Source organism: Haliotis cracherodii, unplaced genomic scaffold (genome assembly GCF_022045235.1).
Source record: "Haliotis cracherodii isolate W230 unplaced genomic scaffold, xgHalCrac1.p SCAF_10, whole genome shotgun sequence".
NCBI classification, from domain to species: Eukaryota; Metazoa; Mollusca; class Gastropoda; order Lepetellida; family Haliotidae; genus Haliotis; species Haliotis cracherodii.
Genome location: NW_027266265.1, coordinates 36,452,183 through 36,465,108, shown reverse-complemented (window position 1 = coordinate 36,465,108; position 12,926 = coordinate 36,452,183). Strand labels below are relative to the sequence as shown.

The 12,926-nt window shown below is 45.4% G+C and overlaps 1 protein-coding gene across 1 annotated transcript in view; it reads right to left on the bottom strand.

Annotated features, from left to right (window-relative positions):
- Positions 1-3,800: 3,800 nt before the first annotated feature.
- LOC139449995 (uncharacterized) overlaps positions 3,801-12,926 on the bottom strand; it is a 35,365-nt gene continuing 26,239 nt past the window's right edge. Inside the window, exons 20-26 of the mRNA XM_071231608.1 lie at positions 12,110-12,264; positions 11,044-11,167; positions 8,096-8,215; positions 6,661-6,802; positions 5,700-5,893; positions 4,598-4,664; positions 3,801-3,966 (exon numbers count right to left, since the gene is read on the bottom strand). Of these exons, the coding sequence (XP_071087709.1) occupies positions 3,884-3,966; positions 4,598-4,664; positions 5,700-5,893; positions 6,661-6,802; positions 8,096-8,215; positions 11,044-11,167; positions 12,110-12,264 (885 nt within the window). The 3' untranslated portion in view covers positions 3,801-3,883. The remainder of the gene's footprint in view (positions 3,967-4,597; positions 4,665-5,699; positions 5,894-6,660; positions 6,803-8,095; positions 8,216-11,043; positions 11,168-12,109; positions 12,265-12,926) is intronic.

The window sequence follows — 12,926 nt, the reverse complement described above, 5'->3', positions numbered from 1 at the left end:
TCCCGAAACAAGGCTTAAGTTTTGATAAATTAGCAATAAGACAAAAGTTGTAATAACCTAAAGGTGAGTGAGTGAGTGAGTTGACAATAGAAGAATGACAAAATCACAGTTTCAAGTATTTTATTCACAGACGTTTAGTGTTCAGTATAACACAACATGAGTGTCACAACTGTTACAGTATATCATTGTTAATTTGGACGGATAGAGTAAGAGAATGACTATTTGACATTCTTGGAGGGGGTGCTGGGATTTTGTCTGGAGATTAGGCCTAAGAAATAAAAGAATTGGTTTTCAGGCAACAACTTTTTGTAAATATAGTGCGGGTGGCCGGTAGTTTTTTTGTATTTTTGTCCAAACTAGTATGTAACCAAATAAACAGTCGTGTACCATCAACCTGGGAAAGAGCCTCCCTTCATACGTTTACCACTTTGATGAGTGAGTGAGTGAATGAGTGAGTATGGTTTTACGCCGCTTTAAGCAATATTCCAGCAATATCATGGTGGGGGACACCAGAAATGGGCTTCACACATTGTACCCATGTCGGGAATCGAACCCGGGTCTTCAGTGTGACGGGTGAACGCGTTAACCACTAGGCTACCCAACCGCCCCACTACTTCGATGAACTCCACAAGCACAGGAGGTGCTGAAAAACCTTGTAGAAACATAATTGGGCTTAACTGGGATTCAAACTGATGATCTTAGGTTTCTGGCATGCCCAAGGGACACAACTCTCCTCAGTATGATGCAATGATGCAAAGGAAGCAAGTGAAAAGGTAGTGAAATAATTATCGCCATTTAAGTCACAAATCACAAGCGTAGACAGTCTGAGGCAAGGGAAATTCCAGGAGGGCTTATAGAAGAATGACAAAATCACAGTTTCAAGTATTTTATTCACAGACATTTAGTGTACAGTATAACACAACATGAGTGTCACAGCAGTATATCATTGTTAATTTGGACGGATAGAGTAAGAGAATGACTATTTGACATTCTTGGAGGGGGTGCTGGGATTTTGTCTGGAGAACTAGTATGTAACCAAATAAACAGTTGTGTACCATCAACCTGGGAAAGAGCCTCCCTACATAAACAAGCATACAAATTCCTATTGCTGCATTGACCTTAAGAGGAGGAAGCAGTGTTCATGTAAAGGGATTGCTTTATTGGATCGCATTGTTTTTAAGTATTAGGATTTTCATATTTATTTTGAAAATGGAAATAAAAAAAAAACATGTGGCGGACTTTCTGATGGTGGGGGCGGTGCCTGAGAACCAAGACTAATATGTTTTTAGCCTAAAATAATTTCTTAGCTACAGCTGCAAAACCAGATATTATTGAATTAAAACTATGATCCTGATTATCTTCTTGAGAAAAACACCTTGCAACAATGTAATTGATCTAACAGAGAAGTCTTCTTTTTTAACGGTCTGAAGCATAGACATTATTTTTAAGAATTTTCTGGGACAATATATTTTAGGGGAAAAATCCCTGCATCCCCCCATCTCCGCCCCCCCCCCCCCCCCCCCCCCCCCCCCCACAGCGACCCCAAATGTCAGTCCCTAACATAACAAGATTTTAACATAACTTCAATAAGATCACTCAGAAATAACATCATACAAACACAATGCCATGACAAATTGTAAATCAATACAAAATAAATATTTTGAGCATGTAAAAACTAGTAAATTAAACTTGCAAAATAAGAAATACTGTTCCCTTTGATGATTAAAATCAACACTTTTCATGGAGGTTCTACAGATTTGCTGAACACAACAAACAAAGGAACAAAAAGATAAATTGATATGTTTTTTTCACATTTGAATGGCATGCGTCTCCACAGATACACACCAGGAAACAAGTCAACCACCATCCAATCAATATCTTCACATATTCCGAGCTTCCATATACCTTATGGAAATTTCTACACATGACACTGATCTCATTTTTGTATATATATGTAACATGGGTGATCACGGAGGCAGTCACATATATAACACAACCGACACCAGCTGAAAAGCTGGTTTTTTTCCTAAATGTATGTTTCTCCATATCACAAGTATACAGTCAAGTCATATAATGCAAAGAATGAGTGCGTTGACCGCTTTGAACGGTATTTCAGTCATATCACGGCGGTCAGCTTATAATCACCCTGAGGTGAGGTGAGGTGAAATGGGGTATGGTAAGTGAGTGAGTGAGTTGGGTTTAACGCCGTTTTTAACAGTATTCCAGTTATATCACAGCGTGTTAGCTTAGTGTTGGAGGAAAGCCCAAAGTGATGCAGGTCTCAAGACGTTTACCATTCGATGAACCCCACAAGCACCGGTATGGTGCTGACAAACCTAGAAACATAATTGGGGCAAACTGGGATTCGAACCCACAATCATAGGTTTTTGGCGTGCCAAAGGGACGCAACTCTGCACAGCGAATCGCGGTGCCTTAGACAACTTAGACATTTGAGCCACCCACGCCCCCGAATTCATGATCTTAGGTTTCTGGCATGCCCAAGGGACACAGCTCTCCTCGGTATGATGCAATGAGTGAGTGAGTGAGTTTGGTTTTACACCGCTTTTAGCAATATTCCAGCAATATCACGGCGGGGGACACCAGAAATGGGCTTCACACATTGTACCCATGTCGGGAATCAAACCCTGGTCTTCGGCGTGACGAGCAAACGCTTTAACCACTGGGCTACCCGACCGCCCAATGATGCAATGATGCAAAGGAATTAAGTGAAAAGGTAGTGAAATAATTATCACAAATCACAAGCGTAGACAGTTCGAGGCAAGGGAAACTCCAGAGAGGCTAGTTACTTTCCAAACTCGAGCTATTTGACATAAACAGCTAATTCAAAATGAGCGGCGAACTAGTTGGATTTGGCCAAAGGTGTGTCAACCCCTGATCATGTCATTAGACATCGACTTAGGTCCCTGTATGTCATTATGTTTGTTTGTTTTTTGTTTGTTTGACGCCGCCCTCAGCAGTATTCCAGCTATATGGCAGCAGTCTGTAAATAATCAAGTCTGGACCAGACAATAAAGGGATTGACATCATGAGCATCGAACCATGCAATTTGGATACGATGACATGCATCAACCAAGTCAGCAGGCCTAACACCCGATCCCGTTAGCAGCCTCTTAAGACAAGCATAGTCACCTTTTCAGCAAGCATGGGAGATGGGGAGATCTACCCAGGATCTTCAGGGGTCTTGTTTCATTTGAAGCCACTAACAAACATGACTGTGTATTCTTTTGCCAGGCAGTTTAGATAGGAGACATATTTAGTGAGCCATAGTGAGCCACTACGTCAAGCATGAGTTGCTGAAGACCTATTCTACCCCAGAGCTTCACAGGTAGTATATTAATATGAGAAAGTAACATTGAAAACCAAAAGTAATCAAGAGAAAATTACTGCAGTAAACAAATATTCAAAAATGGCTTTTTAATCTGGAAATTTCCAGTTAGAGGTAATTCATGCCTTTTCCAGGCAAATTGTATTTCAAATGTTGTGTAATTTGTGGCACATTGTTAGATTCATGGTCTCCCCTCTCAGTAGGACACTTGTCGATCAGCGACCTGTAACACACAGCCATCACTGCGCTACGATGATCGTAACTCCAAACTTAAACATAGACTAATGATCATCGTCACGCTATAATTGCTTTATGAAACGAGGACCTGATTATAATTAAAAAACAAAACAGCTTACAAAGCACATGGAAACTAACGACTACTGACCCAACAAATGGAAATATCAAGTACGAAACTATATTTGATAATGAGTCATTTAAATAAAAATATCCATGTAACAGAGAGTAGACATTCAGACATGAATCCACACTTCCTCCTCTTGTAATTACACTTGACGAAACTGACACTTCAAGCTGTCATCAATCAGACACTAAGCGGTTAATCAATCTTCTCTCTTCTTCATCAAGCAGCATCACTTCCCCGTCAAATATTGATGCGGCGCCTGTTGAGCATAAAGTATTCGTATAATCATGGGTGACAAAAGCTTGAGTGAGTGAGTGAGTGAGTATGGTTTTACACCGCTTTTAGCAATATTCCGGCAATATCACGGCAGGGGACACCAGAAATGGGCTTCACATATTGTACCCATGTCGGGAATCGAACCCGGTTCTTCGGCGTGACGAGCAAATGCTTTAACCACTAGGCTACCAGACCACCCCTACAAAAGCTTGAAATAAAACCTACACATCTTACTGACCATGTTCATTCATTTTTTTTTTTTTCGTTTGTTGTTTAATGCAGCAATATTTCAACTTTATGACGGCCTGTGAATAATGAAGTCTGGACCAGACAATCCAGTGTTACATGTTATGAGCAACGATCCACACTGTTGCTTTATGTTGAAGTCACTGAGCTTGACCACTGGATCCCTCAAGTTGACTTTGACGACCATCACATGTTTTTGTGGACCTACTCTAACCCAGAATCAACGGACGGCAATTTATGAACAATCATATTAGAAAGAAGACAAAACATCCATTTATGCACAGAAACGAACATTCCAAAGTATTTCATAGCTTAGAAAAAAGAGTTAAAGAACACCTGATTTATTTTACTATAATCCATGTTCTTACCTTGCCCCAGGGACAACTTCAGCTGGTGCAGGAACGTAGAAAACATCTCAATGACTGAAGCATCATCCTGGACAACAAACAGAAGCAATCAGAGTGATGTGAAATAACAAATTGATCATAATACAAGATTTAATCTTTAGTCATGCTCATCACCCATCCTGCCTCCCTTGCATGTGCCCCCTCCATAATCCAGTCTCCCCCTCCCCTCCATCATCCAGTCTCCCCCTCCCCTTCACCATCCAGTCTCCCCCCTCCCCTTCACCATCCAGTCTTGCCTTCACCATCCAGTCCCCCCCTTCACCATCCAGTCTTGCCTTCACCATCCAGTCTTGCCTTCCCTTCACCATCCAGTCTCCCCTTCACCATCCAGTCTCCCCCTTCACCATCCAGTCTTGCCTTCACCATCCAGTCTTGCCTTCACCATCCAGTCTCCCCTTCACATCAAGGCTTGCCTTCACCATCCAGTCTCCCCCTTCACCATCCAGTCTCCCCCTTTACCATCCAGTCTCCCCCTCCCCTTCACCACCCAGTCTTGCCTTCACCATCCAGTCTTGCCTTCACCATCCAGTCTCCCCTTCACCACCCTGTATCCCCTTCAACATCCAGTCTCCCCCTTCCCTTCAACACCCAGTCCCCTTCACCACCCAGTCTCCCCTTCAACATCCAGTCTCCCCCTCCCTTTCAACACCCAGTCTCCCCTTCACCATCCAGTCTCCCCTTCAACATCCAGTCTCCCCTCCCCTTCACCACCCAGTCTCCCCCTCCCCTTCAACACCCAGTCTCCCCTTTACCACCCAGTCTCCCCCTCCCCTTCAACACCCAGTCTCCCCTTCACCATCCAGTCTCCCCTTCAACATCCAGTCTTCCCTCCCCTTCACCACCCAGTCTCCCCCTCCCCTTCAACACCCAGTCTCCCCTTTACCACCCAGTCTCCCCTTCAACATCCAGTCTCCCCTCCCCTTCACCACCAAGTCTCCCCTTTACCACCCAGTCTCCCCTTCACCACCCAGTCTCCTCCCTTCACCATCCAGCCTCCTCCCTTCACCATCCTGTCTTCATTACAAGTTCCCGTTCACCCTCCCCACTCAATCTTGGTGCTCACCTGATCATCATCACTCCAACTGTCCCAGTCATCAGATTCCTCCCCTTTGTCCTGACCCCCTTCAGTCTCCCGTGCCTCACCCCCCTCACTCTGGGTGCTCACGGTCCGTTGTCTCCCAGACAGACTCAACTGACCGCTTGTATTGCTCACATTCAGTGAAAGGCATTCCGCGTAGAAGGCTGGCAGGTCACCACCTGAAACACAAAAGTATTCAAACGTCATTACTCAAGTATCATACTGATTAGGTGAGTTGAGATGAAATAGGTTTCAACATTGCGTTCAGACCTATTGCACTTATACAGCAATGTGCCTGTGTGTATGCCCATGTCTGTTTGTACTAGACACAGTATACTGACCATGAGGTGAGGTGAAATTGGGTTTAACGTCGCGTCCAAGATTATTGCACTTATATAGCGACGTGCATGCACGTGTATGTGTGTGTGTGGCTGCTTGTACTAGTCCGGACTGATGCCGATTTATAGTGCTAGCTCACTGAGATACCATGCCGCAGTTTAACACGAATACCCCACTCAGACACAGTATACTGACTCCGAGCCGACCAGTCCTTGTTTTAGCCCCTTAATGCCGAGCGCCAGACAGGGTAACAACAAGTACAATCTTTTAACGTCTTTTTGTATGACGCGGCCCGGGATCGAACCCTGGACCTTCCGCTCTCCGGGCGGACGCTCTACCACAAGACCACGGAGGCGGTCTATACTGACCATGAGCCGACCAGTCCTTGATTTTAACCGATTTATCAGTGTTCCCCTTAGCTTTTGAAACTAGGGGTAAAAATCCCCGCTAATCTTTGCCAGTCCCAGCTTTCAACAAATAAAAACACTTTGCTATATAAGTGCAATAATCTTACGTTAAAACCCTTTTCACCTCAAAACACTTACAACTAAACTTGTATGAACACATCCCTGAATAAGTGATACATCGTTTGATGAGGTAAGTATACCTGCAAATATATCTTCCTCCTCCTCTAGGTCGGCCTTGATTGGCTCTTCAGCACACAGCAACATCGGTGACTCCTGCCACAACAAGGAGACATCCTGGTCGGGGCGAGGAGACAGGTCCAGGCTTTCATGCAGGCTGGAAGACTGGAACAAAGAACATGTGTTGGTGAAAGAAACATGACATCTTGGCCACATTGTTGGGAGCCTTATCCCTGGAAATCTTGGCAGTATGTTCATCAGATCAAGTGGCAGGTGTACTTATGTAAAGGTAAGAGCACAAGGAACAGGTGTGGAATCATGAAAATTGTTGATTAAGTTCGAGAAGCAAGCTGATAGTTCCCCTTAAGATCATCTGGAGGTGTCTGGTGAGGATGATGGCTTATCTTACTGATCTGGCCACAGAGGCCCCTGAAGATCATCTGGAGGTGTCTGGTGCGGCTGATGGCTTACCTTACTGATGCGTCCACAGAGGGCCCTGAAGATCATCTGGATGTGTCTGGTGAGGCTGATGGCTTGAATTACCGATGCGTCCAGAAAGGGCCCTGAAGATCATCTGGAGGTGTCTGGTGGAGCTGATGGCTTACCTTACTGATGCGTCCAGAAGGGGCCCTGAAGATCATCTGGAGGTGTCTGGTGGAGCTGATGGCTTACCTTACTGATGCATCCAGAAGGGGCCCTGAAGATCATCTGGAGGTGTCTGGTGTGGCTGATGGCTTACCTTACTGATGCGTCCACAGAGTTCCCTGAAGATCATCTGGAGGTGTCTGGTGTGGCTGATGGCTTACCTTACTGATGCGTCCACAGAGGGCCCTGAAGATCATCTGGAGGTGTCAGGTGGAGCTGATGGCTTACCTTACTGATGCGTCCACAGAGTTCCCTGAAGATCATCTGGAGGTGTCTGTTGTGGCTGATGGCTTACCTTACTGATGCGTCCACAGAGGGCCCTGAAGATCATCTGGAGGTGTCTGGTGATGGCTTACCTTACTGATGCGTCCACAGAGTTCCCTGAAGATCATCTGGAGGTGTCTGGTGTGGCTGATGGCTTACCTTACTGATGCGTCCACAGAGTCCCCTGAAGATCATCTGGAGGTGTCTGGTGTGGCTGATGGCTTACCTTACTGATGCGTCCACAGAGGGCCCTGAAGATCATCTGTAGGTGTCTGGTGATGGCTTACCTTACTGATGCATCCACAGAGTCCCCTGAAGATCATCTGGAGGTGTCTGGTGTGGCTGATGGCTTACCTTACTGATGCGTCCACAGAGGGCCCTGAAGATCATCTGGATGTATCTGGTGACGGCTTACCTTACTGATGCGTCCACAGAGTCCCCTGAAGATCATCTGGAGGTGTCAGGTGCGGCTGATGGCTTACCTTACTGATCCGGCCACAGAGGCCCCTGAAGATCATCTGGAGGTGTCTGGTGTGGCTGATGCCTTACCTTACTGATGCGGCCACAGAGGCCCCTGAAGATCATCTGGAGGTGCCTTGTTGGGTTGATGGCGCGGCACAAGCTGAGGTATATGTTGAGAACCTTCTGCAGCAGCTGAGTGTCCAGGCTCTGTCAATGAGAGAGGATCACAGGTCATTACTGATGTCAATGTCTTATACTGATAATATGGTGGCTGCAAAATAATTCCTTGTTTGTTTTTTTCAAACTTTTATTGACATTGATATCAAAAGACACTCGGGTGAGATTCTCTAAAGCATCACAGGACTTTGAAGAAAGGAATTCTTAATTTTCGTCACATTTGGTTAAAAAGTTTATTTGAGACCAAAGCTTCTAAACTTCCTGGCCTCTCTCAGATGAGACCTACATGTCTCACCTACACCAGTCTCTCTCAGACAGTAGCAGATACTGACAGACCTACATGTCTCACCTTCACCAGCCTCTCTCAGACAGTAGCAGATACTGACGGACCTACATGTCTCACCTACACCAGTCTCTCTCAGACAGTAGCAGACACTGACGGACCTACATGTCTCACCTACACCAGTCTCTCTCAGACAGTAGCAGATACTGACAGACCTACATGTCTCACCTTCACCAGCCTCTCTCAGACAGTAGCAGATACTGACGGACCTACATGTCTCACCTACACCAGCCTATATCAGACAGTAGCAGACACTGACGGACCTACATGTCTCACCTACACCAGCCTCTCTCAGACAGTAGCAGATACTGACGAACCTACATGTCTCACCTACACCAGCCTATATCAGACAGTAGCAGACACTTACGGACCTACATGTCTCACCTACACCAGCCTATATCAGACAGTAGCAGATACTGACGATCTACATGTCTCACCTACACCAGCCTATATCAGACAGTAGCAGATACTGACGGACCTACATGTCTCACCTACACCAGCCTATATCAGACAGTAGCAGATACTGACGGACATATATGTCTCACCTAAACCAGCCTCTCTCACACAGTAGCAGATACTGATGGACCTACATGTCTCACCTACACAAGTCTCTCTCAGACAGTAGCAGATACTGACGGACCTACATGTCTCACCTACACCAGCCTATATCAGACAGCAGTAGATACTGACGGACCTACATGTCTCACCTACACTAGCCTATATCAGACAGTAGCAGATACTGACGGACCTACATGTCTCACCTACACCAGCCTATATCAGACAGCAGTAGATACTGACGGACCTACATGTCTCACCTACACCAGCCTATATCAGACAGCAGCAGATACTGACGGACCTACATGTCTCACCTACACCAGCCTATATCAGACAGTAGCAGATACTGATGGACCTACATGTCTCACCTACATGTCTCACCTACACGAGTCTCTCTCACACAGTAGCAGATACTGACGGACCTACATGTCTCACCTACACCAGCCTATATCAGACAGTAGCAGACACTGACGGACCTACATGTCTCACCTACACCAGTCTCCCTCAGACAGTAGCAGATACTGACAGACCTACATGTCTCACCTACACCAGTCTCTCTCAGACAGTAGCAGACACTGACGGACATATATGTCTCACCTACACCAGCCTATATCAGACAGTAGGAGACACTGACGGACCTACATGTCTCACCTACACCAGTCTCTCTCAGACAGTAGCAGACACTGACGGACCTACATGTCTCACCTACACCAGCCTATATCAGACAGTAGCAGACACTGACGGACCTACATGTCTCACCTACACCAGCCTATATCAGACAGTAGCAGACACTGACGGACCTACATGTCTCACCTACACCAGTCTCTCTCAGACAGTAGCAGACACTGATGGACCTACATGTCTCACCTACACCAGGCTCTCTCAGACAGCAGTAGATACTGACGGACCTACATGTCTCACCTACACCAGCCTATATCAGACAGTAGCAGATACTGACGGACATATATGTCTCACCTAAACCAGCCTCTCTCACACAGTAGCAGATACTGATGGACCTACATGTCTCACCTACACAAGTCTCTCTCAGACAGTAGCAGATACTGACGGACCTACATGTCTCACCTACACCAGCCTATATCAGACAGCAGTAGATACTGACGGACCTACATGTCTCACCTACACTAGCCTATATCAGACAGTAGCAGATACTGACGGACCTACATGTCTCACCTACACCAGCCTATATCAGACAGCAGTAGATACTGACGGACCTACATGTCTCACCTACACCAGCCTATATCAGACAGCAGCAGATACTGACGGACCTACATGTCTCACCTACACCAGCCTATATCAGACAGTAGCAGATACTGATGGACCTACATGTCTCACCTACATGTCTCACCTACACGAGTCTCTCTCACACAGTAGCAGATACTGACGGACCTACATGTCTCACCTACACCAGCCTATATCAGACAGTAGCAGACACTGACGGACCTACATGTCTCACCTACACCAGTCTCCCTCAGACAGTAGCAGATACTGACAGACCTACATGTCTCACCTACACCAGTCTCTCTCAGACAGTAGCAGACACTGACGGACATATATGTCTCACCTACACCAGCCTATATCAGACAGTAGGAGACACTGACGGACCTACATGTCTCACCTACACCAGTCTCTCTCAGACAGTAGCAGACACTGACGGACCTACATGTCTCACCTACACCAGCCTATATCAGACAGTAGCAGACACTGACGGACCTACATGTCTCACCTACACCAGCCTATATCAGACAGTAGCAGACACTGACGGACCTACATGTCTCACCTACACCAGTCTCTCTCAGACAGTAGCAGACACTGATGGACCTACATGTCTCACCTACACCAGGCTCTCTCAGACAGCAGTAGATACTGACAGACCTACATGTCTCACCTACACCAGTCTCTCTCAGACAGTAGCAGACACTGACGGACCTACATGTCTCACCTTCATGGTAACTATACCCGCAGCCTCTCTCAGACAGTAGTAGATGCACCTGAGGCAGGACTGGCGGTCGGATGACTCCTCCCTCAAAAGGTTGTTCACCACACTGGAACTCTGACTGCTCACACTGCAGGTCAAGTGTCAAGGTTAAAATTTAGTCAGCCACAAAAAATGATTTGAAGCTAATATTCAAGGTAAAGATAAAAACACTTTGGTATGTTTTCTTACACATAACATAAAAAAAAAATTCTCAAATGTTGGGAAAAGAATTGTGTCAAGGTTATCAACCCAAAAGACACACGTGGCTCCTCACTTTAAATGCTTTGTTTTGTTTGTTTGTTGTTTAACACCGCACTCAGCAATATTCCAGCTATATGACGGCAGTCTGTAAATAATCAAGTCTTGACCAGACAATCCAGTGATTGACATTATGAGCATCGGTCCACGCAATTGGGACCAATGACATGCATCTTCCACGTCAGCAAACCTGACCACCCGAACCCGTTAGTCGCCTTTTATGACAAGCATAGTAGCCTTTTACGACAAGCATGGGTTGCTGAAGACCTTTTTTACCGATCTTCACGGATCCCTTTGGCACGCCAGAAACCTATGATTGTGGGTTCGAATCCCGGTTCGCCCCGATTAGGTTTCTAGGTTTGTCAGCACCATACCCGTGCTTCAGGGTTTCACCAAAGTGGTAAACGTCTGAGACCTGCATCACTTCGGGTTTTCCTCCCACATGAAGCTGGCATGCCGCGATAGAACTGGAATACTGTTAAAAGAGGTGTTAAACCCAACTCACTCACTCACTCTCGTGGACTGAGATTTTGTCTGAGAAAGAACATTTTTTCAGTCAGTGATTCAATACATACACTTGTTTTCTCTGAAAGGAGGGTCAAAACGATATCTATTTTGTACTCAAAACAGATTATTTTTTAGAACATGTGGCATGTCCAGTGAACAAGTTATTTTGGGGGGTCAAACTTAAGGGAAAATTATTTTTTTCAGTAAAAACAGAGAAAACAGGAACACAGCATGAACCAACTTTCTCAACACAACTGAGACTCACCATCGTAACAATGCTTTGCAGATACGAGTATCATCAACGATGAGTCCAATATTGTACATAACCAGGGGGAGGTAAGCAGCTACTGTCGTCCAGGGGAGACAACTCAGGTAATACTGAAGGTGACAGCACACAGTCTTCACAAACACCTTCTCAACCTAAAATGTGCACAGAGAAACGATAAGATAACTTTTCAGTCAGTTCAAACAGGCTTAAAGGGGTATTGACCTAGGCTAGTTGCAAGTCCCAGCAAATTTGATTTAAGGAAGAGAATTTATGGATGTCAACTTCTTTATGATGAGGAACACAACATTTCAGAGTACATGCTTCCTCCTTCATCAGGTGAATGAATGCTACGAGGCAGAGAGCATAAATATGTACCTGTAAGAACAAAAGTAAAAAGACAATAAAACGTGGACGCTTAACAAGGGAAGCCAACAGATAATTGCCGCTAATAGGTGATCAGCAATAGCCAACACTTTACAGTGATTAGCACAGATAGTTATGGACAACTGGAAGCCAGGACTAAATTATAATTAGTCAACAAACTAGACCTGAAACGTTGTGTTCCTCAAAATAAAGAAGTTGACATCCATATATTCTCTTCCTTCCTCTAAATGCCAATTTCTGGTGTCCCACTGCCGTGATATTGCTGGAATATTGCTAAAAGCGGCATAAAATCATACTGTGCACATTGACTGTCACTCACTCACTCACTCACTCACTCACTCAGGATGGCATTACCTGTCGTGCACATTGACTGTCACTCACTCACTCAGCATGGCATTACCTGTTGTGCACATTGACTGTCACTCACTCA